The sequence below is a fragment of the Myxine glutinosa genome, chromosome 11 (assembly GCF_964187855.1).
Source record: "Myxine glutinosa chromosome 11, kmMyxGlut1.1, whole genome shotgun sequence".
NCBI lineage: Eukaryota > Metazoa > Chordata > Myxini > Myxiniformes > Myxinidae > Myxine > Myxine glutinosa.
The window spans coordinates 5,979,412-6,003,137 of NC_136271.1; the positions used below are offsets into that span (position 1 = coordinate 5,979,412).

The following is a 23,726-nucleotide window of genomic DNA, read 5'->3' on the forward strand; positions in this document are numbered from 1 at the left end:
AGTTACCGAGCTATGGCGATTTCTTTACCAAACTCCGCAAGCCGTTCGCTTTGGACCAAACCATTTCATGTAAATAGAGGGGGGGGGATTGTCACCGTACTCGCAAGCCGTTCGCTTTGGACCAAACCATTCCATGTAAATAGAGGGGGGGGGGGGGGGGGATTGTCACCGTACTCGCAAGCCGTTCGCTTTGGACCAAACCATTTCATGTAAATAGAGGGGGGGGATTGTCACCGTACTCGCAAGCCGTTCGCTTTGGCTTTGCGAATGGACCAAACCATTTCATGTAAATAGAGGGGGGGGGGGGATATAATTTTAGATATATATATAGTACGGGCATGCCCTAGTATAACAAATATCATGAAACATTTACATTTTGTAGTCCATTGTATAATTTAAATAAACATAAATGCAAATTTCGCATGTGGAAAAAGTAAGTAAAAAGTCAAAACTTTACATGGGGTATACTTACTTTTTCACAGGACTGTATGTGCTTTAATACTGATACGTCTTAATGATAACATAGATTATTACAATATTCACTTTAACAAAGCCACATCTGGTTCCCTTTACAAACAGGCAAGTGGCCTCTGGTGGGCAGGGCCCACCCCACTTCAAAGTCACCCGGAGAGCTTTCCCCCTCGCCTCCTCTGTGTCCAATCCACCCAGCATGCACGGGAGTGTTTTCAAGCAAGCTGGGATGTAAACAACCACTTGAACTGCATTTCTGTGCCGCCAATCAAATTGCACAAGTTTTGATCAATTTCAATTAAATTTAACCACGACAGAGAGCATTACTTTATTGAGCTATGGGCAAAGGCCTTGTAGACTGAGTAATTTTCCAAGGAAAGACTTGAATTGACCGGGAGACCAGCTTTGCTGGTGGTCAGCCTAGGAAAGGTCATATCTGATGGTGAGGCCGAGAAGTTCAAGAGACTGAACCTTTTCCATTGTAAGACATTCTTAATCAAGCGTACGAAGTGTAGTAAAAATGCACGAAGGAAAAAGATAGCAATCCTGACCGATAAAGGGACAGACACCTGACTAATTATGTACACTCACACTCGTAGGTGTCAAAAAAGATACCACAATAGACATTTATTTGAAGGAAACATTTTGGGGATAGGGAGGAAAAATTATCTTAAAAAATACAACAATGGGGAAAAAAAACAAAGAAAACTAGAACTGCCACTTTATAACTGCTGGCAGTGATGACCGGTTTCCTCCATCTTCCCGCTTTCATACAACCCCACTTTTGATACATCTCCGCTTTCATACATCTCGCTTTGATACAGCCCCACTTTTGATACATCTCCGCTTTGATACAACCCCACTTTTGATACATCTCCGCTTTCATACATCTCGCTTTGATACAGCCCCACTTTTGATACATCTCCGCTTTGACACAACCCCGCTTTTGATACAACCCCGCTTTTGATACATCCCCCGCTTTTGATACATCCCCTGCTTTTGATACATCCCCCGCTTTGATACAACCCCACTTTCATTGAACACGCTTTCATTGAACACGCTTTCTTTGGACATGCTTTCATCGGACGCGCCTTCATACAACCCCGCTTTCATACAACCCCGCTTTCATACAACCACGCTTTCAAACAACCCCGCTTTCATACAACCCCGCTTTCATACAACCCCGCTTTCATACAACCCCGCTTTCATACAACCCCGCTTTCATACAACCCCGCTTTCATACAACCCCGCTTTCATACAACCCCGCTTTCATACAACCCCACTTTCATACAGCCCGGCTTTAAAACAGCCCAGCTTTCATACAACCCCGCTTTCATACAACCCCGCTTTCAAACAACCCTGCTTTCATACAACCCCGCCTTCACCCGAGGCCCCAAGCGCGATCCTACTCCACAAACGCAAAACCAGCCAATTTTATTGAAAGTTAACGGATTTTGTCACCGTCGAGTCGAAAGCTATATAGGCGACTCCACAACATACCCATGGATATGAGATTGGAGCTGCGGTGAGGGTGTGAGGACATTTGCTACACAGCTTACCGCAGCCGACCTGTTGTAGTAATCAACATACACGCGTCAGCAGGCCTGCCACAACCTCATTATACATTCCAACAACCAACAATAGCATGCAGCGAAATACAGACTTGGCATTTAATATGGAATTTTTTTTTTCTTGACTTGGGTTTACTTTCGTAACTCAGTATATCAATCTGGTGAGTTTCTTTTACACTTTGGTGATTTATTTGTTGAAAGAACCATGTCACTGATTGTCTGTCGCAGCAAGAAGTCAACAACAGGATTATATCACAGGTGGCGTGGCAAAATGTACGGACAGGTGCATTTGATGATTGGCTTCACATTCTGGTATACAAGGGTTGTTGCGTTCTGTATTAGTGGAAAACAACTGCTGCACGTCTCCAAAAGTTATTGCCGCTTCCTCTGGAGATGGTCCGTCAACTCGACAATGCTGTTTGTCATGGAGTGGTGGCTTTACGAAATTACGGCATGAAACAGCGTGCTATTGCTCGGCAGTATGGCATCACTCAAGGTCAGGTGTCAAAGATCCTGAAACGAAATGCTCAGAGGGGTGTCCCTACTCCAATACCGAGGCCAGGACGTCCCCGCAGAACCACAAGGAGGGATGATCGCCAGCTGCACCGGTTAGTCCGCAATGGCCGTACCACGTCAGCTAATCGGCTTAGGGCTGAGTGGCAGCAACTGACAAATGTGCCTGTATCCAGAAGGCTAGTCAACCAACGACTGGTTCAAGCAGGCTATCGTGCCAGGCGTCCACTGAGAAAGCCACGCCTGACCAGACAACACCGCCAGCGCCGATTTCAGTGGGCCAGAGAGCACCGTCAATGGCAGCCAGGACACTGGAATCACGTGATCTTCAGTGACGAGTCTAGATTTCTGGTCTATCGTCAAGATGGCTGCGTCCGAGTGCGCAGACAAGTGCATGAAGCCTACAACAAAGATTGTATAGTGCCAGGAGTCCAAGCTGGAGGTGGTGTGGTGACCGTTTGGGCTGCTTTTCATGCAGGGGGCAAAACTGACCTGGTTGTTCTGAATGGAAACCTGAACCAGTTCAAGTACAGGGCCATTCTGGAAGAAACATTGCTTCCATTTGCTCGTGCAGCCTTTCGAGGAAACTTTGTCTTCCAAGATGACAATGCACGGCCTCATCGTGCTCGCATGATCCAACACTTTCTTGCTGACCGTGGTGTAGAGCATATGGAGTGGCCTGCCATGTCCCCGGATATGAATCCGATAGAGAACTTGTGGGCAGAATTAACGCGTCAAATCGACCACTTGGACCAGCAGCCGACCTCTGTGTGTGAATTGCAGCAGGCTATTGTCACTGCATGGCAAGCGATTCCTGTCCAAACCTTGGCAAATCTCGTGAACAGCATGCCTCAACGTGTACGTGCGCTCCTGAATGCTTGTGGGGGTTACACGAAGTACTGAACTGTAATTTTACTCTCCGTAATCCCAGTCGTAATTTAACTTTTGTTTTTGTTAAAAAAAATTTTGGCTAATGTGCAAAATAAAGAGATACTTCTGGAAAACGTACAGAAGTTTAACACAGTGCTGTCCATGAATTGAGTTCGATATCAGTTTACATCACTTTCAAGGATCAATTTATTTGTTTCGAAATGTCAAATGTGGTTTTTGTTTCTTTTAAAGGTCACATTAACAAAATCTAGCATAATTTCAACATAATTCCAATGAACTTTTGGTTCTTAGACATCTTGAAAAGTAAGTTCACCCCCACAAAAAAAAATTCCATATTAAATGCCAAGTCTGTATATCGCATTAGTGGACATTTCCTGCACACATCTTTATTCACAGCACATAGCATGCATGGTTTGAGTACCGTCGAGATATTTCAGCGGGTGTTTGACTGATTTTGACCAATTAAAAGTCATCTGCGGCTGCACAACCCCCAACATTCCATGAAAAGTGAAAATAGAATTCAAATCCGAGTTGACACAAGTCTGCACGAATCGCACCAATTGAAAAATTACATAATCACCCACTCGCACCTGCGGTAACTCAGTCAAAATTTATCCAATTTGCACCAGGTTTGTGGTGGTCAGGTGTTAACACCCCCGAGCCACTACCAAATCCGAAAACCGAATTCAAATCCGAGTTGAAACAAGCCCGTACGGCCAGCCTGGACGAACTGCGCCAAGTGAAAATTAAGGCACGGCCCTCGGCAAAGCCGCGATTTTTTTTATTCGACGATAACTTAAAAACTACAAATCCCACAAACTTCTTCTCCCACTTTGCTTTTTCTGGTCTTCATCAATGACTCAATGACTCTCTGGAAAATAATCTCTAGCCCTTTGCTGATGACTCCACTCTCTGCCGCTCCATACCTCATCCCTCAGATCGGCAGTCTGCAGCCTCCTCACTCTCTGCAGGCCTGGACAAAATCACAGACTGGTCAAATAAGTGGAACATGTCTTTCAATCCTGACAAATCTCACACTCTCGCTTTGTCTCTCCGAAAAGACCGACTGGACAACCCTCCCATCTACTTTCTCAACAATCCTCTCCAAGAAGTTCTGTCACTCAAGCTTTTGGGTCTCACTATCTGCCATGATCTTTCCTGGGAAAATCACATTTCCAAGATGGCCTCCAAACCTAGTCGCCGACTGGGCATCTTCCATCGTGCGAAGTCCTTCCTTGGCACACCTGAGCTCCTCACCACATACAAGGCTTTCATCTGCAGCTCAATGGAATACTGCTCTCCCCTCTGGGCCGGTGCTGCTGCCTCACACCTAGCTCGGCTTCACGCTGATGAAACCAAAGCTTTCAGAATCATTGGAATCTCCCGCGATGAAGCTAACTCCGAGGGCCTTTCACTCACTCACCGCAGGCAGGATGGTGGTCTTTCTTCTTTCAACAAGTCGGTCTTCTACCGACTCCTCTCCGGCCTAGCTCCCCCAGCTCTGTCTGTGCTCTGTCCCTCAAATATTCCTGCAGGTCGCACAAGATCTGCCTGCAACCCTCTTATAGTGAAACTGCCAAAATCAAGACTCTCTGCTCCCCTTCACTCCTTCATTCCTCTTTTCTTCCGCCACTGGAACTCAGCCTCTTCAATCCCACTCCTCCCTCCAGGTATTTAAAACAGCTGTTCACCACCATCTCTTTTCTTCCCCCATCCAAAACCTTGATCTTTTCTGCCCCCGATAATTCACCCCAGATCCACTTTTTTGGAAATTCCGACTTCTTTCCTGGAAGTCCTAGCAGTGTCCATGTGTTTTATACCTCTCCCCCTCCCCCTCCCCCTCCCCTCCCAATTCCCATGCCTCCTCACCCCAAGCCCTCTCCCTCCCACAGATCTCCCGATGTCCCACTGTTGTACTTATGTGCTTCCCTCTCTCTCCCCATCTTGTCCTCCGCTCCCTTTATCATATGTTTTATGTGTCAGTTTTTTTTTTTGTGATTCATATTAGCTCTTACACGAGCCTCGATCTTGTATCCAAAAAAATATATATATATATTCCTTCAAACTTACCTTATTCTTCTCCTCAAGTTCTTATCTCTCAATCACCAATGTGCAAAGCTATGATCCAGGAAACCAACCAGTTACATGGCCAGAGAAGAAAGTGTTGCATTTCTTCTTCTTTCAACAATGACGACTTTTAGCATCCTCCATCGTGCGAAGTTCCAGACTGTACAACCAATCATATTGAAATTTTAAACACTTATTCCCCTTGATGAGAGCTACATTACATTAAAGTTTCACGTCAATCAATGCAGGGGGTTCAAGAGATAGAAGCTTTTTTTAATTTTCGTTTAATTTTTTATTACGGCCAAACCATGTGACTTATCGAAACTTCCCAAGTAATGTTTTAACTTCCCCACATGGGGAACGTTTGTGTGAAGTCTCCAGTCGATATCTTCAAAAATTAAGGAGGAGATAGGTTTCAAAGTTTATACTTAAAAACGTCATAACTCCGAAACCATGTGACACATGACATCATGCTGAACGTTTTGTTCGTCATGGGTATGCGATTATGCATGCCAAGTTTGGCCTCGATCTGTTCAGCCGTTGCAGAGAAAAAGGGGTTTTTGTGTTTTTCACGAAAAACAATATGGCGGCTGAACAATGTGCCGTATGATGTCGAAATGTTTTGCATTCTGAATTTTTTTTTCACTTAGGTCATATAAAATTTTTTCATATTTGTGACATCAAGGGGTCTATTTGTCAAATTCTAACTTTGTAATGTTAGCACTTTTAATATCCTAAATAAACATGTTTTTGGTCTCATTGCAGAGTTCTTTTGAATGAGCCATAAATCAATTTTTTCCATTGAGCCGTTTTGGAGATATAGAGGGGAAAAGTTTAAGGTGTTTTCCAAGATGGTGCCCATTCCCCCGTGATTTATGATGTCATAATTAGCAGTAAAAAAATTCTACATGTCTAGGCAATCACTTTGTGAAAATATTGTGTCAATCGGACCGACGGTTGCGGAGAACATTGATTTTAAAGTTTTCAGACCTTGAAAAGGGGGAGGGGGTGAGGGAATAATTAGAGTAATAATCATCATACTAAAATATGCAATTTGGTGTCTTTCTGATGCATTTTTGACCCCAATACATTCCGTCGTTACTTATCCAATCTCAACCAAACTTGACAGGATGACGAAGGGTTACACAATGATGGTTGCAGCGCATTCATTTGCCCCCCTTCCCAAGGGGGTTTTCTCCCCCAAGTGGGTTTTCCCTGCCATTGCCGTCAATGGGGTTGCATGTTGAGGTGTATATCCATATTAAGTTAGCTTTATCGTGGCGTTTTTCCAAGGCCGCTTCGAATAACAAAACTAATGATAATAGCATAATATTAATGTTATTACAAAACAATATTAATACTATTAATATCCCACCTCCCCAAGGTGTTTTTCCTTGAACAAACGTCGAGTCAACGTTTATAAATACCTTATCATGGCGTTTCCGTGGGAGCAACGGTCCAACAACCTCTACCAGAAGTAAAAATATTATAAACCACAAACACACATGATTAGCTTTTTAAACAGTCGCTAATGCTCTTTATAACACTAAATAAAGAAAATGGAGGAATCCTGACATCCGTGAGGTAAATTTTACTTCCAGAACTGAGCGAAGATCTACGGTACTCTATATACCTCCCAAGAGATGGGTTAATAACATGACACTTCCTGGCACTAATGGGACGTTTTTCATGACGGCCTTTTGAAACTTGCTCCTGCTGTTTAACACAAAACTGAAAAGGAGGAAGCCCTGGTTGTGTTCATTTGCCAAGCAGCTAGCCAGCGCTTGCCAAGCCAGCCGTTCCTTACCGGTTTTGAATGGAGTGTTTGCTCGAATGCTTAAACCACTTGGCGATCTCTCCACAAGAAACTTGGTAAATGAACACACACCCAATGTTCTTGAGACCCGACCATAGATCGACTCTAATCTATATACCCCAAAGAGGAATGACCCTTCCTACCGCTTCCGTAGTGAGTGGGTATACTAGTAATAAAAAAATCTAGGAATAATAATAGGTATTCTAACCTAATTAATGAAGTAAACAATGTGTTAATGAGAACTGGGTGGATAGCACAACACGTTGAAGTTTGAAAATGACATTTTGATATATTTATAGAAACCAAAAAAAGAAATTGTTGTTCTTGTCTTTGGGGAATGTATATTCATCCATTTCTTAACTTATTTGGGAATATTTATGTGAATTTTTTTGAATGAAGAGTAGAGGTAAACATCAACGTTAACAAATGTAAACCACTTTTACCTAGATGGCATTTGCTTCTTCCCTTATTGTCCCCCGTCGCACCGCGGAGCGAAAGGGGGACTATGGTTTTCCCCTCCGTCCGTGTGTCCGTCCGTCGGTGCGTGAGGGCGTGCGTACGTGCGTGTGTACGTGCGGGCGTGCGTAAGCGAAGGACCACATTCAAATTTGGTGTGTGGGTGCAACCCACGTCAAAATCCAAGATGGCCACCACCATGTATGTCTGATGCCATGTATGTCTGAACCATGTGAGCGGAATATCTTGAAAAATAAGCGAAGTACCAACTTCTAATCTGGTGTGTCGGTGTATCTAGGCATAATGAAGAACGCTATTGAAAATTGGGTCGCCACGTCAAAATCCAAGATGGCCGCCGCCGTGTATGTCTGAACCTTGTGAGCGGAATATCTTGAAAAATAAGCGAAGTACCAACTTCTAATCTGGTGTGTGGGTGTATCTAAGCATAAGGAAGAACGCTATTGAAAATTGGGTCGCCACGTCAAAATCCAAGATGGCCGCCTCCATGTATGTCTGAACCTTGTGAGCGAAATATCATATCATACCATGTTTTCTGCGTCTTCCACTTTGTCAACTCACATCACTTCCCCGACGGGGGACCTAGGCGTAACGCTTGTTTCCTGTTTGTTTCACATCTCGGTCCACCTACAGGAAGCTTCCTTGCTGCTACAGTTACGAATGAAGTGGAATGTGCTGTTTCTACGCCACATGCGTTCACCTGCCAAGCCTTTGTCTGCAGCTGATGAAGCTACGATGCGAGCGGTTGTCAATGCTCTCACAAACCAGGAGGAAGCAATGGGGTTGACTCAGCCAATTGGCATTGGGCAAAGGCCACGGCCAACCGTTTGTGAAGACCTGCCTGCACAGGGTCGGTCTGCATGGGCTCGTAAAGCCCAGGTTGAGGTGCCAGATAAGGCTTCCACTGAGAGGTATGGCCTATGATGTTTCCTGAAGGTGTTGTGTGTACAGGGGGATCTACAAAGATAACCCTAACTCCGCCGTCCTATTTGTCACCAATTATATTCTGCCAGCAGAGAGAAAATTGAAAGTGTACAAGTAATATGGAGGGTACATTGCTGACTGCTTTCCCATTGCCCCCTTCTTTATTGCAGATTTTCAGGGTCCAAGCAGAAACTAGCTGACAGGACAGATTGGTGGAGAAAAGGAGATGACCGAAGGTTTGCATCACTTTCTGCAAGCATGCCAGACCAAGGGGGAAAGAGCACTTCCCCCGTCAATACCACTTCAACCTTTATTAATAAGGTGTAATTTATCGTTGTATTCTGTTGGTTCATTGGTTGCTTTGTCATAGGAATGTAGTCCAGTGTTCAAAAGTTCTTTCGATTTGGTAAATTGTGTCCAAATGTTGTTTCTGTTTGTTAAATAATTGTAACATTGTGTCCTTTATCTCGAAGTCATGTCCATCATCATGGCTCCACTTTTCTATTACTTATTCTTGCATTCCAGTGAGACGCATGGGCTGCCACTACTGAATGAATGATCGTTTTTAAGGCCATTTTCCCCGCTAGAGCGGGGGTTAGCCTTGCAGGCCCCATGACAATCATGGTTCCCTGTTTGAGGCAATGTTTTTATGGCCGGATGCCCTTCCTGACGCCAACCCTTAGTCACCTCTTACGATGCGCAGGGATACGGTGTACCTATTCTAAACCGGGGTACACACCGGGATCATTCATCCCAGCAAGCTGGTACTCAATTTGCCGACCTCGGAAGGATGACAGGCTGAGTCAACCCCCCTGGCGTTAATTCAGCGATTTACCGGGATTCGAACCCAGGATCCTAGGATCCCAAGCCGGCACCCTAACCGCTAAGCCAACACCAGGCATGGACTGCCACTACTGTCCACACAAAATTCTACTCTCTTGCTGCTACTCACTTCCATCCCTCAAATACATCCTCTTAACCATCCCTCATTACAAGAAAATATAAATACCCTTGCATCCTCTGTGGATCACTCTTCCAACCGCAATGCTTCCTCGTGCTGTCCTCTTGTCTCCCCGAAGTATTGTCCTAAGAAATATACTGTTTTCGTTGAACCATGCCTGCCTTTTTCTGTCATCCATTATGTTGTGACAACATTTAATCATTCTTATGCTGAGGTTGAAACATCCATATGCTTAAAATTGTGTGCTTGAATGTTTGTGCATGCGTAGGTATCTGCAAGATATCCCCAATCTGCTGCTGTTCCGCCAACTTTCAAGTACAAATTGGCATACACCAATACTGCTCCACCACCTGATAACTGCAAGCGCCCCCTTAACCAGAAGTTACCGTTGGCTGCTCCAGAAATGGATAGCTTCGCAGCTAAAACAACAACTACCATGACTACAAACAGTTGGCAAAGCTCCACGATGTGCATTGCTCCTGATGTGGTGCTTCCTTCATCGTCTTCTTCAATACATCAACCACCACCTGGCCTAGCTCATATGCCAGGGACTCCATGCTATTTCTTGATGAAATGTTCTAATCACAAATACCTGGAGGTTTCGAGGCTAAAAGGCATCTGGTCAACATCGGCTTCCAATGAGCAAAAACTCAGCAAGGCTTTCAGACAGGCATCTTGTATCTACCTGATCTTCACTGTCCATGGCTCAGGGAATTTCCAGGTAGTGTATGATATTGTGGCAGTTTTAAAGTACCAACAATTATCCTTCCCCAATTTTTCCCTCATTTACCGTTAAAGCATTTTTTATCTCACCTGGAACTTTTAGCTTTTATTTCAGGGAAGGTATTAGCATTGCTTGGTGTCTGTCAATCATCCAGGCAATATGTAAACACTCAGATCTTCTTATCCAAAACAACACACATGATTTAGATGAAACTTGACCACAACCTTCATCACCCTTGATGTACTAAAGTTTGTTCAAGGCATAAAAGATAGGCCCGAGTGGGCTGACGGTCATCTCTTAAAGTTGTAGTTCAGTCCTCTGCTAATTTGGGGGAACCCGCGGGAGTCCCCTGATGCCCTGGGTAGCCCTCTGACCCAAAATCGAAAAATCTATTACCGAGTGATCCTGTGGACCATCGAGTAGAAGGGCTGTATCGGGTTTCAGAGCAATTGGCTAGTAAATATGGGACGAGTAGGGATCCGAAGTTTGGTGCTTAACCCTCCCAGGAACCTCATGATCTGAAATGGAAAAAATCGAAGCCAGAGCAATTGTGCGGGCTACTGTCTTGTATTCATGTGCCAGGTTTCATTCAGAACAATCAGCCGGGTGATAAGGGAGGCGTAGAAAAATAGCAAAAGGTTAACGGACAGAAGGACGAACAGACATCCGGACATTATGACCCATCGAGATGAGATGACCTAATCAGTGGTTTGCCCAACAACATAGCTATTTATCGTCTTCTTCGTTCGGTATTTTGTGGGTCATCCACACCGACCAGTGGTTCCCTGGTTTTTCTAGGTGAGCCCAGGGGCATTGCCCCTATTTTTTCTTCATTCTCCAGCGGCGCCGGGGAGGAAGAGCTGAGAATTGTTTTGCTTTTTCATGACACTCCACAATATGAAACAAACTGACTCAAATGTAATACCCTCTCCTCTAGCGAGGGTAAATATGGTGCTGTACCTGAACCTGAACTTCCCGAGATGTATTATGTACAGAGATGTTCTTTCTACCTTTTTTTTTTTTTTCGAATTCGGTACTCGCTCGCTTGAAATGGGTTGTCCTTCTGAGATCGTGAAAGTTTATTTATTTTTTCCTAATAACCATTGCATTTGCATTTTTCCTGTAGACTTATTGAAATGGATGAGGTGCTCTTGCTTATATTGTCAACGTGAATTGAACTGAAAATGGGGATTGAAATTTCTGTGTTGAGAATGTATTCTGATCTTTCTCTTGTACATGGTGTTGCAATCATTTGGAATTTATGGTTGCAGAAGCCAGTCCAAATTGTTTATATACAGTCAGACCCTGCTATTGCCTGGAAAATCGTTCAGATAGGTTCGTCATCGTTCCTGGAAAATCCGCGAATAGCGAAACCCGCGAATAGCGAAACCCGCGAATAGCGAAACCTGCGAATAGCGAAACCCGCGAATAGCAGGGCATTGTTTCAATGAAAAAAGGGGGGATAGAGTCATGAAAATCCGCGAATAGAGAGGACCAAACCGCGAATGGTGAGGCAAAATCCACGAATGTTGTGGCAAATCCAGAGAATGTCGATGACAAAATCCGCAAAGGTCGATGAAAAACCCGTGAATGTATGCTGCGGCATTGTTTCAATGGGGAAAAGGGGGATACGTTATCGGTTCCCGGCGGTTCCTGATTCATAGAGGAATTTTTTTTTTAAGTTTCAAATGTTTTCGACCGCAAATGCACATGCTTACAGTTTCATTAAAAATGCTTACAAAAAAAAAAAAAGCGACAACACCAGGTACCATTTCCAATTTATTGAAGGAATGCGCTTACAGTTTATTTAAAGTGCTTAACCATACCGTACCGTGAAAAAAAACAAAAACACAACACCAGGTACCATTTACAATTTATTGAAAGAATGCACTTACACTTTATTAAAAGTGCTTAACCACACCGTACCGTGAAATTAATAAAAACACAACACCATCATGTACCGTTTAAATTTTTTATTTTACAAACACGCAACTTTCAAATGATGGTGATGATGGTGATGAATTAAAATCCCATGAATTCCTCGAACTCTGAGCATGACCCAAATGATAGTCCTGCAATGTCATGCGATGAGGGAGAGGCAGGAGAGGGAGCAGGTGAGGGTGTTGGTGAGGACGCTTGTGAGGACACTGAGAGGGTGCTGGTGGTGTTGAGGTGGAGGGAGCAGTGCTGAAGAGATGGGTAATGGAGAGCTGCCCGGCAGATCGCCACAGGTTTCGATGCAGCTCTTTGTAAGGGAGAAGCAAATCATCCAAACCCCTCTTGAACTTAAGGTACCTCTCTATGACTGGGTCAGCATCTTCCAACTTGTCGTCAAGTGCCCGCATGCCATGCAGCAACTCGCCCAGGAACTGGACTGTGAGGTTAGACCTCGTAACCTCTTCCTTATCACTGCCCATCTCCTCCTCCTTGGAAACCGTTAGAATGGCCTCCAACTCCTCCTCGGTGAGGTTGTCGCCATGTGAGGCAATGAGATCCTCCAACTCCTCAGGCTGCATGTCATCAAATCCTTCCCCTCCCAACTGCCGTGCCAACCCTACAATCACATGCCTCTCCTCCGTGTTATCGGGAAAGCCAGTAAAGTTTCTGATTGCCTGTGGCCACAGGTTGTGCCAGCACGCATTGATGGTGGAGGCTCTCACCTCATCCAGCGACTCCTTGATGTCACCGATGCAGTGGGCAATGTTGAAATCCTTCCAACACTGCCCGATGGTGAGCCCTGGGTGAGCCCTCCATCGCATCCAAAATGCGGTGAAAGGTGCGCCGGGTGTAATACGTTGTAAACGTTGAAATCACACCTTGACCGAGTGGTTGGATGAGGGAGGTGATTGTGGGCGGCAGGAAGATCACCTCCATGTTCGGGTGAGCCACATCCAAGTTTGTGGTGTGGCCAGGAGCCTTGTCAAGGAGCAAGAGAACTTTGAATGCAAGGTTTTTTTCCACCATGTACCTCTCCACCTGAGGGTCGAAACAATTATGGAACCAGTCCAGGAAGATTGCTGCCATCACCCAGGCTTTCCTATTGGCCTTCCAAAACATGGGCAAAGTTTGCTTGTTCTTGCCCTTTAGAGCACGTGGGTTCAGGGAACGGTACAACATGATGGGTTTCAGCATGAAGTCCCCTTTTGCGTTTGCACAGAGGAGAAGAGATACCCTGTCCTTGGCAGCCTTGAATCCCGATGCTGTCTCCTCGCGCTTTGAGATGAAAGTTCTCGTGGGCATCCGTTTCCAGAAGAGGCCAGTCTCGTCAGCGTTGAACACCTGCTCTGTGAGGTATCCCTTCTCTTTGATCAGCCTCGCGAGTTGAACCGATTTACCGATTTTCCCGCCTCGTAGGCCGCGGAGGCACGCTCTCCTGAGAGCTTCACATTTTTGAGACAGTACCGCTCTTTGAAACGATGGAACCATCCCTTGCTTGCAGTGAATGAAGTCACTCCATCATCACTGCTTAACCCTCCCAGGAACACGCATCACTCGTGCTGGCACCACCAGCGCCAGACAGATGATCGTAAATTTGTTTGGCCTTTTCGCGAATGAGAGGTCCACTCAAAGGCATACTTTTCTGCACGTTGTCCTCGATCCATATGCTGAGAGCCTTCTCCATCCTTTCTATGTGGACATCCCAGACATGGTTGACCTCATTCGTACTCGATATAGCACTCGCTGAAATACTGTCACGAATCGCCTTCTTATTCTTCCGTATGTAGCGAACGGTGGATTCGTTGATGCCATAGAGCCTGCCCACAGAGGCCCCACTCTCTCCTCTCGAAAGCCGGTCGAGCAGTTCCAATTTGTTGCTGAGGCTCATGACTTTCTTCTGCTTCTTGGTAGTTGACGCATCTCCGGCACTGGTCTTGCGCTTGGGAGCTTTGATAGAACGATAAGCAGAACAAGTCAAAAACACAGGTCAAAGCAACGGGGCGAGAACAATGATCGAGATCGAGGGCACAGTCTGTATATGTAGGATTGCAAGCATTGTGGGTAGTTGCGGGAGGTGCACTGCCTGTTGTTTGTGGGGGATGTTATCGGATGATGCCGTATTGAGCCGATGCTAATTTCAATAACAGATTTAATGAAGGATTTGCTTTCTATAACTTGCGGGGTTGACATGTTTTAGTCGCTGATGGAACATCCCCCGAAACGTTTTCATTGTGTAAGATCTCTGATGAAGCTTTAGCGTAAATTGCAAATTGTAATCAATTTAATGAAGCGTTTGCATTCTATAATTCATGGAGTTAACTTGTTTACACATCTGGTGGGATATCCCGCGAAGCTCGCTTATAGTGCGGCTAAAATCTGCGCCTGAAAAAGCCATGAAAACGCAAATCACACAGCATTGAATGCTTAAGCAGGTCAATCTTGCGGCTCGTACAAGATGGTTTTTTGCGTATGTATGTCCAGCTGCTTTATGCATGACTGGTGAAAGATGGGTTTTATAAATGTGTCAAGCTAGCTGCTCGTGAATTTTTTTTTTTTGTGCCCCTGAAAAACTGTGAATTCGCGGAACATGGCCATGAATAGGGGAAAAAACCCTGCGATTTTGCGGAACACTTTTCCATGAATAGAGAAACATGTCACATTTTATCATACGCGGAATCAGCTATTCACGGGATCCGCGAATAGCGGGGTCCAACTATACTAGCAAAAGTATGCATCCCCAGTGATGGGAAAAGTTTAAGTTAATCTATCAATTCTTCTTCTTCATCAAAGCTCTTTCTTTTCTCCTTGACGAGACTTGTTTCCCAAAACTGCCTCAACTACTAAACACATCGTTCATCAAACCTCCTCTTTTGCTTACAGCCAAATTTTTCTCTCTGCCTTCAACCAAAAACATTCGCACCACCTCTCCACCCAGGAAGTCTATTACAGATTATCTGGTCTCAGAATCCTAAGGCGTCAATTTTGTAAAGGCTGTTTTAACACGACAAAAATTTCCCCTTCACGTCCATTCATGGTGTCAAACCCCTCTTCCATGTCTATACCATCCCCCTCGTCTGCTGCCTCCTCATCCTGTCCCCTCTCATTTCCCACCTCGTCCTGCCCCCTCTCACGTTCTCCCCATCCCAGCTTTGCCCCTACTCCTCCTGGCCTCCCCCCCTCTCTACACCCCTATGACTTACCCCCACCCTGCACCATCTCCCTTGGTCATCTCCACATCCCTACGTCCTAACAGCAGCTCCTCTACCCCTGTCCCTAATTGTGTGGACCTCAAACATCCAGGGCCTCCGTTCCAACCTGTCATCCCTCAATCCCAGACGCTGCCGATAATCCGGACATCGTATGTTTACAGAATCCTTCCTGCCACAGTATGTCCCTGACTCATTTGTGTCTCTCCCTGGCTGTTGTCTCCGGTTTGATCAGCTTGAACCCCGTCCTGGCAGCGGAGTTGCGCTGTACATAAAAACATAATTTCTAATTCTCCATGTACTGCTCTTACACATACCTAACCCCAAGAATACCTTTGGCTGCGACTTCCCCTCCACTCCCACTTCATGTTTATCTGTGTGTTGTACCGTCCTCCCAATAGTGAGAACTCCATCTACAACTCTCTCAGATGACATGGACCAACTTTTATCCACTCATCCCAACACTCTCTTCTTCATATGTGGTGACTTAAATTGTCCTCATGCTAATTGGCTGGGTATTGATACCTCTGTCACTAGCCATAGCACTTCTGCAAAGGACTTCTGTGACTCCATGGGACTGACTCAATCCGTGAATTTTTCCACCCGGATCTCTCCCAATAGCAAATCTTCCCTTCTGGATTTCGTGATGACCAATTTCCCTTCCCCGCCATTGTATCTTGCTCGACCTGTACCCCAATTGACTCACCTGATCATGTTCTTATGAAGGTCAACATCTCTTGCCATTCTCAGAGAACAGGCTCAGCACCGGCGGGTCTGTCAGTTCACTCAGGCAAACTGCCAGGGTCTGCAGGCAGCCATCATGCTTCAAGACGTCTCCTTTATGTATCACCCCTGATAATAATTTAGCCTGGGAATTCTTCCACAGAAAGCTGCTCTCTCTTATGCACAGATTCATTCCATATAGTCTTCAATTATCTTACTCATCCCCCCACTCTTGTTACGCTCAATCATGTGGTAAGGCAGTTGCTTTAAAACAACTTGCATTCTCCTGTTGGAAGGCAAATCCAACCAAAAGCAACTTCATATCATTCCACAAATCCCACATCAAGTGTGTTTCTACTCTCAGGAGAACCATCTGTCCATCTTGAAAACAACATCTGTCCAATCTTAAGAATGAGATTTCAAACTTGTCTCCCTCCTTCGAAACTTGGTGGCGCCTTGTCAAGTCTGTCTCTGGTGTATGCTCACCCTCCATCCCTTCCCTCACCACAAACGGCACCACAGCTGGCTCCACTCGGCACCACAGCTGGCTCCACTCGGCACCACAGCTGGCTCCACTCGGCACTACAGCTGGCTCCACTCGGCACCACAGCTGGCTCCACTCGGCACCACAGCTGGCTCCACTCGGCACCACAGCTGGGTCCACTCGGCACCACAGCTGGGTCCACTCGGCACCACAGCTGGGTTCACTCGGCACTACAGCTGGCTCCACTCGGCACTACACCTGGCTCCACTCGGCACTACAGCTGGCTCCACTCGGCACCACAGCTGGCTCCACTCGGCACCACAGCTGGCTCCACTCGACACCACGGCTGGCTCCACTCGACACCACAGCTGGCTCCACTCGGCACCACGGCTGGCTCCACTCGGCACCACAGCTCGCTCCACTCGGCACCACAGCTGGCTCCACTCGGCACTACAGCTGGCTCCACTCATGAGAAGGCCGAATGCCTCAATTCTATGTTTGCTTCAAAATCTTATGTCGCTCTCTCTCTCTCTCTCTCTCTCTCTCTCTCTCTGTCTCTGTCTCTGTCTCTCTCTCTCTCTCTCTCTCTCTCTGTCTCTGTCTCTGTCTCTCTCTCTGTCTCTCTCTCTCTCTCTCTCTGTTTCTCTCTCTCTGTTTCTCTCTCTCTCTCTCTCTCTCTCTGTCTCTCTCTCTCTCTCTCTCTGTCTCTCTCTCTCTCTCTCTCTGTCTCTCTCTCTCTCTCTCTCTCTCTCTCTCTCTCTCTCTCTGTTTCTCTCTCTCTCTCTCTGTTTCTCTCTCTCTCTCTGTCTCTCTCTCTCTCTCTGTCTCTCTCTCTCTCTCTCTCTCTGTCTCTCTCTCTCTCTCTGTCTCTCTCTCTCTCTCTCTCTCTGTCTCTCTCTCTCTCTCTGTCTCTCTGTCTCTCTCTGTCTCTCTGTCTGTACCCACCCTTCCCAGTCATACCCAACTGCTCCTGGATTCTGTGTGTTTTGCTCCTGAGAAGGTGGAAAAGTTTCTAGCAACCCTCGACTCTGACTCTGCAACTTTACCGGAAGGCATCAGGTCATGTGTCCTTGAAAACCTGCTCTGCTGCTCTTGTACTTCCTCTCTCTTCCCTTTTCACCTTGTAATTTACCATAGGTCGTCTTTCATATGCTTGTAAATCCCACAACATCACAGCATTACGTTAAAAATGTGCAAAAACTGATCCCCTCAACTACAGACCGATTAGCAAAGTCATGGAATCCATCGTCGCAGTTGACATAAAATCATTCCTTTTCTCCAACAACCTCATCTTGGATCGTCAATTCGGATTCAGACCTGGTCACTCTACCTTGGACATGCTGCTTCTACTCTCCCAATAATGGATGAAGGCCTTCAATATCAGACATGAGATCAAGGTAGTCTCTTTAGGCATATCTTGACCATTCGACATAGTATGGCATTCTGCCTTTCTCTCCAAACTGTCTGCCTATGGAATCCAAGGCCAACTCCACTTTTGGATTTCTGACTTCCTCCACTGCAATAGACCATGTGTGGCTCTCAACGGAACTCTTTATTCTCCTCTCCCTGTCAAGGCTGCAGTACCCCCAAGGCAGTGTTCTCGGCCCCATGCTATTTCCAATATTCATCAATGATGTCTCTGACTCTCTGGAAAATCCTTTTATCTCTTTGCTGACGACTCCACTCTCTGCCCCGTCATCCTTCAGACAACAGGTAGTGAGTGGCCTCTTTGCTCTCCTCCGACCTTGACAAAATGACAATCTGGTCAAACACTTGGAATAATTATGTCTTTCATCACTGAGAAATCCCACACACACACACTTTCTCTTTCTCTCTCTCTCTCTCGTAGGGCAAATCCTCCCATCTACTTTGCCAACGACCCTCTCGAAGAGGTTCAGTCACTCAAACTCTTCGGTCTCGCTTTCAACCATGATCTCTCTTGGGAAAGCCATATTTCAAAGTTGGCCTCCAAAGCCGGATGCTGACTTAGCATTCTCTGTCGTGCAAAGTCCTTCCTTGGCACACCTGAGCTCCTATCCACATACAAAGCTTTCATCCGCAACTTGATGGAGTACTGCTCTCCCATCTGGGGCTGGCTCCCCTGCCTCACATTTTGCTCAGCTTCATGCTGTGGAAGCCAATGCCTTCAACATCATTGGAATCTCTCACGATGAAGCTGAGTCTATGGGCCTATCACCTCACCATCGCCGACAGGTCGGTGGTCTGTCTTCTTCCGCCTCATTTCTGGTCTATCGCCCTCTGCCCTCTCCGTGCTTTTGGGTCCTCTGGGTCTTTAATAATTTAAAGGGTCTTTTGGGCTCTCAGGGTCTTTTTGGTCTTCAGGGTCTTTTGGGTCCTGTGGATCTTTAAGGGTCGTCGGTGTGTTTTCGGTCTTTGTGGTATTTTGGGTCTTGAAGGTCCTTTTTTTTTTTTTTTTTTTTTTTTGTATACAAGATCGAGGCTCGTGAAAGAGCGAACATTAATCACACAGAAAGACAAACAGACACATAAAACAAATAACATCGGGAGCGGTAGACAAGATGGGGAGAGAGGGGGAAGGACACAAACACAACATTTGAGAGCAGGGACCGAGAGACATGGAGACACATCGAGAGATCTGTGGGAGGGAGAGGGCTTTGGGGGGGAGGCATGTGAAGGGGGGGGGGGGGTGGGAGAGGTATAAACATATGGACACTGCCAGGACTTCCAGGAAAGAAGTTGGAATTTCAAACAAGGTGGATTATTTAAGAGAATCCTTAAGAATTTTGGGGTTTTTTGGGTCTTTGGGATATTTTGGGTCATCTGGGTCTTTTGGTCCTCTGGTTCTTCAGGGCCTTTGAGGGTATTTTTGGTCTTCAGGGTCTTGGAGGTCCTTGGGATCTTTTTGGATCTTCCTCAGGGTATTTGAGGGTCTTTGGTGTCTCAGAGGTCTTTAGGGACACACTTTTTGCAAGCTTTGTGGAATTATCTGAGGTTGTCTTCGTTGAATTTGCCTTCCAGGAGGAGAATGCAAGTTGTTTTACAGCAACTGCCCTCACCACAGGATTCAGAGTACCAGGATTGGGAGGATTGGTAACTTAATTGAAGACGAGATGGGTTGAATCTGTGCACAAGAGAGAGCAAGTTTCTGTGGAAGAATCCCCAGGCTCAATTAATATCAGCGGTGCTGGATAAGAGACCAGTCCTGATGTGTAGAAAACGAATTATATAAAATAAATAAATATATATTTAAACCACGAATATGAGAAGCGCGAATGAGGAAACAGGTCACATGTTATGAACCGCGAATACGTGAGGTCCACGAATGTCGAGGTCCGACTGTATATATGATTATTATTTGTGCAGGATGTGACTTGTTTTTTTCTCTCTCTTTATTTTGGAGCATAAAACTGCACATAGTTTGGGAAGGATCCAGCAGACAGCTCGCTCGGTCCTGTAGGTCCGTCGGTCCTGCTCAGTTGTTCTCAATGATTGGGCCTGGTGCTCTACTGTACTTGAAATTTAATTTGATCTCCACTGTTTTATTTCCGTGCTTGATGGATTTTTTTTGCCCAAATGAGGTTTATGGTACTTAAAAAAAAAAATTTTTTTGAATCGAAATGGTGAAATATTTGTTCTATTACCCTTTTTATTGAATCCACCCATCGTTGTTTTTACCAGGGTTATGCGATGATGTTGTCAGATATAACTACAGAGCAGAACGTTCAACTGAAGGAGCTAGGTCGGAGTGGGATATTCCGTGTACAGTGGCAAAGATATGGGAATGTACCGCTCCCCCACATCCGGTACCGTGCTGATCCTTGGAGTGAGGAGAAAACTCTGCAGACGTGCCCGGATGGATGGGTAACGACTTCCGGACATTATTTAAGGCTTAGACAATGTCTTGAAATGTTTTTTAATTGTTTGCTCTTACAGAAGGCATTTCTTCTTCATCGTTGTATTTACGTTGATGTCGTAAACTTTATGATGTCGCACCTGCAAACAAATCAACCCGTTTATGTAAGCTTATGGGCATGTGCACTTTAGGATATTCTAAATATTCTTATATATTTAGTTCTTATAATTTAGCTAAACGGAATAAATAGCCTTTGGATGTATCTGTTGAGCTTAACAAGAGTTGGCTGCATTTTATTCGGTGCAAAAGCAGCAATGTCGTTAATAAAATGGAAAAAAAAGGTGTAAAGGATTGCAAATGGGGTTATAAAATTGAAATAGCAGGTGTGTCATGTTTTACTTGTGTTTGGTTACTGGACCACCACTCGTGTCAAACTTGTACGTTTAGTGAACCGAGGATAATGCTTATTTGGGTTTGGTGTTCCCTGCCGAAATATCCTGCATTATTACCTATTTCATGGAACAATGTACATCTTGGTGCTGCTTCAGTGCTTATAGATTGGGACATGCTTACAAACCCACCGGTGCAGGTATTTGGGTTTTAACTGAATAGTAAAGCGAACACACTTGTATGAAGAGTACCTGGAAATGCAATACCTATTCTGGTGATTTGTGTTTTTCACAGGAATTTGAATCACATGTCGGACAGCAGATCCTAAGACTGTGGTCTTCACCTGCACAAGCGGAGATCCAGGAAATGATACCTGCTCTTAACACAAAACTAGGTAAGTAATTACACTGGAGATTATGTTTTCACTCCTGTCTGTGTGTTTGTCTTGAACAGGATATCTCAAAACGTTGTGGACGGATTCGGACTAAATGTGGCGGACAGATTGGGTGTGTGCCAAGGACGAATTGATTCGAGTTTAGTGAAGATGCGGATCTGGATACGAATTATTTTATTTCAAAAGTGATTCTTCAAAATTGAGATATCGGGTCCAAAACGATTTATAACATGATATTAAGAAAAAGTTATTATGGACGAGTTATGACTAAACTTGCTGGACGACTTGAATAGGTGACAAGAACGAGCCGATTCGATTTTGGTTCAGGTCCGAATCCAGATCCAACCAATCGGTGGATACAAAACATAAACTGTTCAATCTGGTGGAGGTATGCTCTCTACTGAGTGCTGTTCTAGTTGTATTTAGCTCATTCCCTTGTTGTATACAGTTGTGACCTCACTATCCCTCTATCAGTTCATACTCAATCAATCACTTTTCTCCTCCATAACCTCCTGCAAATTAATAAGAAAAGGGGGAATAAACAGATGGCTTTTTAAAAATTACCCACTGTGCGAAGCAAAAAGCGAGGTTAAGAAGTTCCCTCACTTTGTCTGTCTGTCTGTTTACAGACATTGGTCTATGATCAAGGAACTACTGAATTTAAATGGAATGTTATATTTTGAACGTGAATTGGAACACGAATCAGAAAACAAACCTGTAGTTTAGCAGTACTTGCGCTCTGCATTTGATAAATTATTTGGAATCTCGTCCCGATCGCACATGCACAAAGAGGAGTCAGGTAACTGTGTTTCTCTGTCTGTCTGTCAAACAAAATTGAAAATCATTCCAAAGAGTAAAATTACTATTTTAACATTGTCATAATGGACACAAACAACAGGCATAAAGAAAGAATGTAACGTGTTAAATAAGGTGGGGTAAAAGGCCAGCCGATTTTCTTTTGCTTTTTTTCTACAACCTTTAAAATCATTATTTTATTTAAATTGCATTACAGACTTGAACACGAGAACACAAATCGCTTTCTTGGTACTTTCAAACCCCTTCAGTTTAGCAGTACTTGGACAAAATATTCCACTATTTTGCACCATCTTGACGAATCAAATGTGTCGCTCACGATCTCTGTGTTGGGAATATTTAGATTCAGACAAAATAGCATCAAGTAGGAAATGTAGATCGTGCTCAGAAATACAAAGCAAGTTTACAAGACCCTTCCCAAGTACCGTTTCTCATGATTATTTGGGGTAAGGTGTTCCATTAACTCTTTAGTTACCTAACTCTTATGCTCGACCGAGTGCCGTTCTCGTTCATCTTGTGGTTAATTCCGTTTCACGCATCTTGGTGGTTTGCTGCACATCGTACCTCTTCTGTGCCGCATATCATGCATCGCCTCCGCATGAAAACACTTTTACATCATCCGTTCATTTACTTGTCTGCAGTTCGATCATGTGGTGATAACCAAAACCGCCGTTTGGCGACAAGGCCGCATGCGAATGGAATTGTGGTGCGCGAGTGTGAATGTTGATGTTACAACCTGACAATACAAACGTGTTTAGTGATACTTAAGGATGGACGGTTTCAATGCAGTATCATGATTTGAGTAATTTTGACGAATGTCTTTATTTTGCAGAAAATATTGGATTGAATGACAATCCTGGGAGTCTTTGAAGGAACGTTCGGCTCTTGTTTGCTGCTAATCTTTTTCATTCGTATGCGCGGGATCAGGGTGGAGGTGGAGGGTTCTCCTTTGATTGAAGAGCGACTTCCCCAGTTATTATTTTTCTGTTGAAGAGCGTGTTCCACATCGATGTTTGAGGAAATAAGTATGTTCCACGTTATTTTCTCTGTTTAAAAAAAAAATAAAAAAAGCGTGCCACGTTATTTTCTGTGTCTGCATTCTTTCCCCGATGAAGCGTGTGTGCTATGGTCCTTTTTTCAACAAAGAGTGTAAACCACATTCTCTGATGTGAGACATTTGCAATCTATCTGTCATATTGGAAATTATTATGGAAACTGGAAACACAATGTAAATGACAACATAAAATGTAAATGACACGTGATATAATCACATCTCATGTTAATAAATGAACTGCTCCATTGTTGTCAATCATCATGTGTTGATATATATTGTTACGTGTGTGGGGGTAGAGGATTGTATAGCATGCGTAGGAGGCATCTCGATGTATTAAGTAGGGAAACTGGAGCTGAAGATTGTTTATGTTTCATCACATAGGGGGGTGGAGCTATGTTAACTAGGTAGGGACTAAAGTTCGTTTTCCCCCAGTTTGTGGTCTCGAAGTAGGATTTATTTTACCTCAACATTCATTTT

The 23,726-nt window shown here is 44.7% G+C and overlaps 1 protein-coding gene across 3 annotated transcripts in view; it reads left to right on the forward strand.

The window, feature by feature from the left end:
• Positions 1–23,504, forward strand: part of YTHDC2 (YTH N6-methyladenosine RNA binding protein C2) — a 155,290-nt gene extending 131,786 nt beyond the window's left edge. For 2 of the 3 annotated variants that reach the window (XM_078786366.1, XM_078786367.1), the window contains exons 26-31: positions 8,437–8,714; positions 8,898–9,048; positions 9,957–10,409; positions 20,424–20,606; positions 21,283–21,382; positions 23,028–23,504. In XM_078786366.1, the coding sequence (XP_078642492.1) occupies positions 8,437–8,714; positions 8,898–9,048; positions 9,957–10,409; positions 20,424–20,606; positions 21,283–21,382; positions 23,028–23,065 (1,203 nt within the window). In that variant the 3' untranslated portion in view covers positions 23,066–23,504. The remainder of the gene's footprint in view (positions 1–8,436; positions 8,715–8,897; positions 9,049–9,956; positions 10,410–20,423; positions 20,607–21,282; positions 21,383–23,027) is intronic. The other variant, XR_013624886.1, reaches the window with a different exon arrangement.
• Positions 23,505–23,726: the final 222 nt, after the last annotated feature.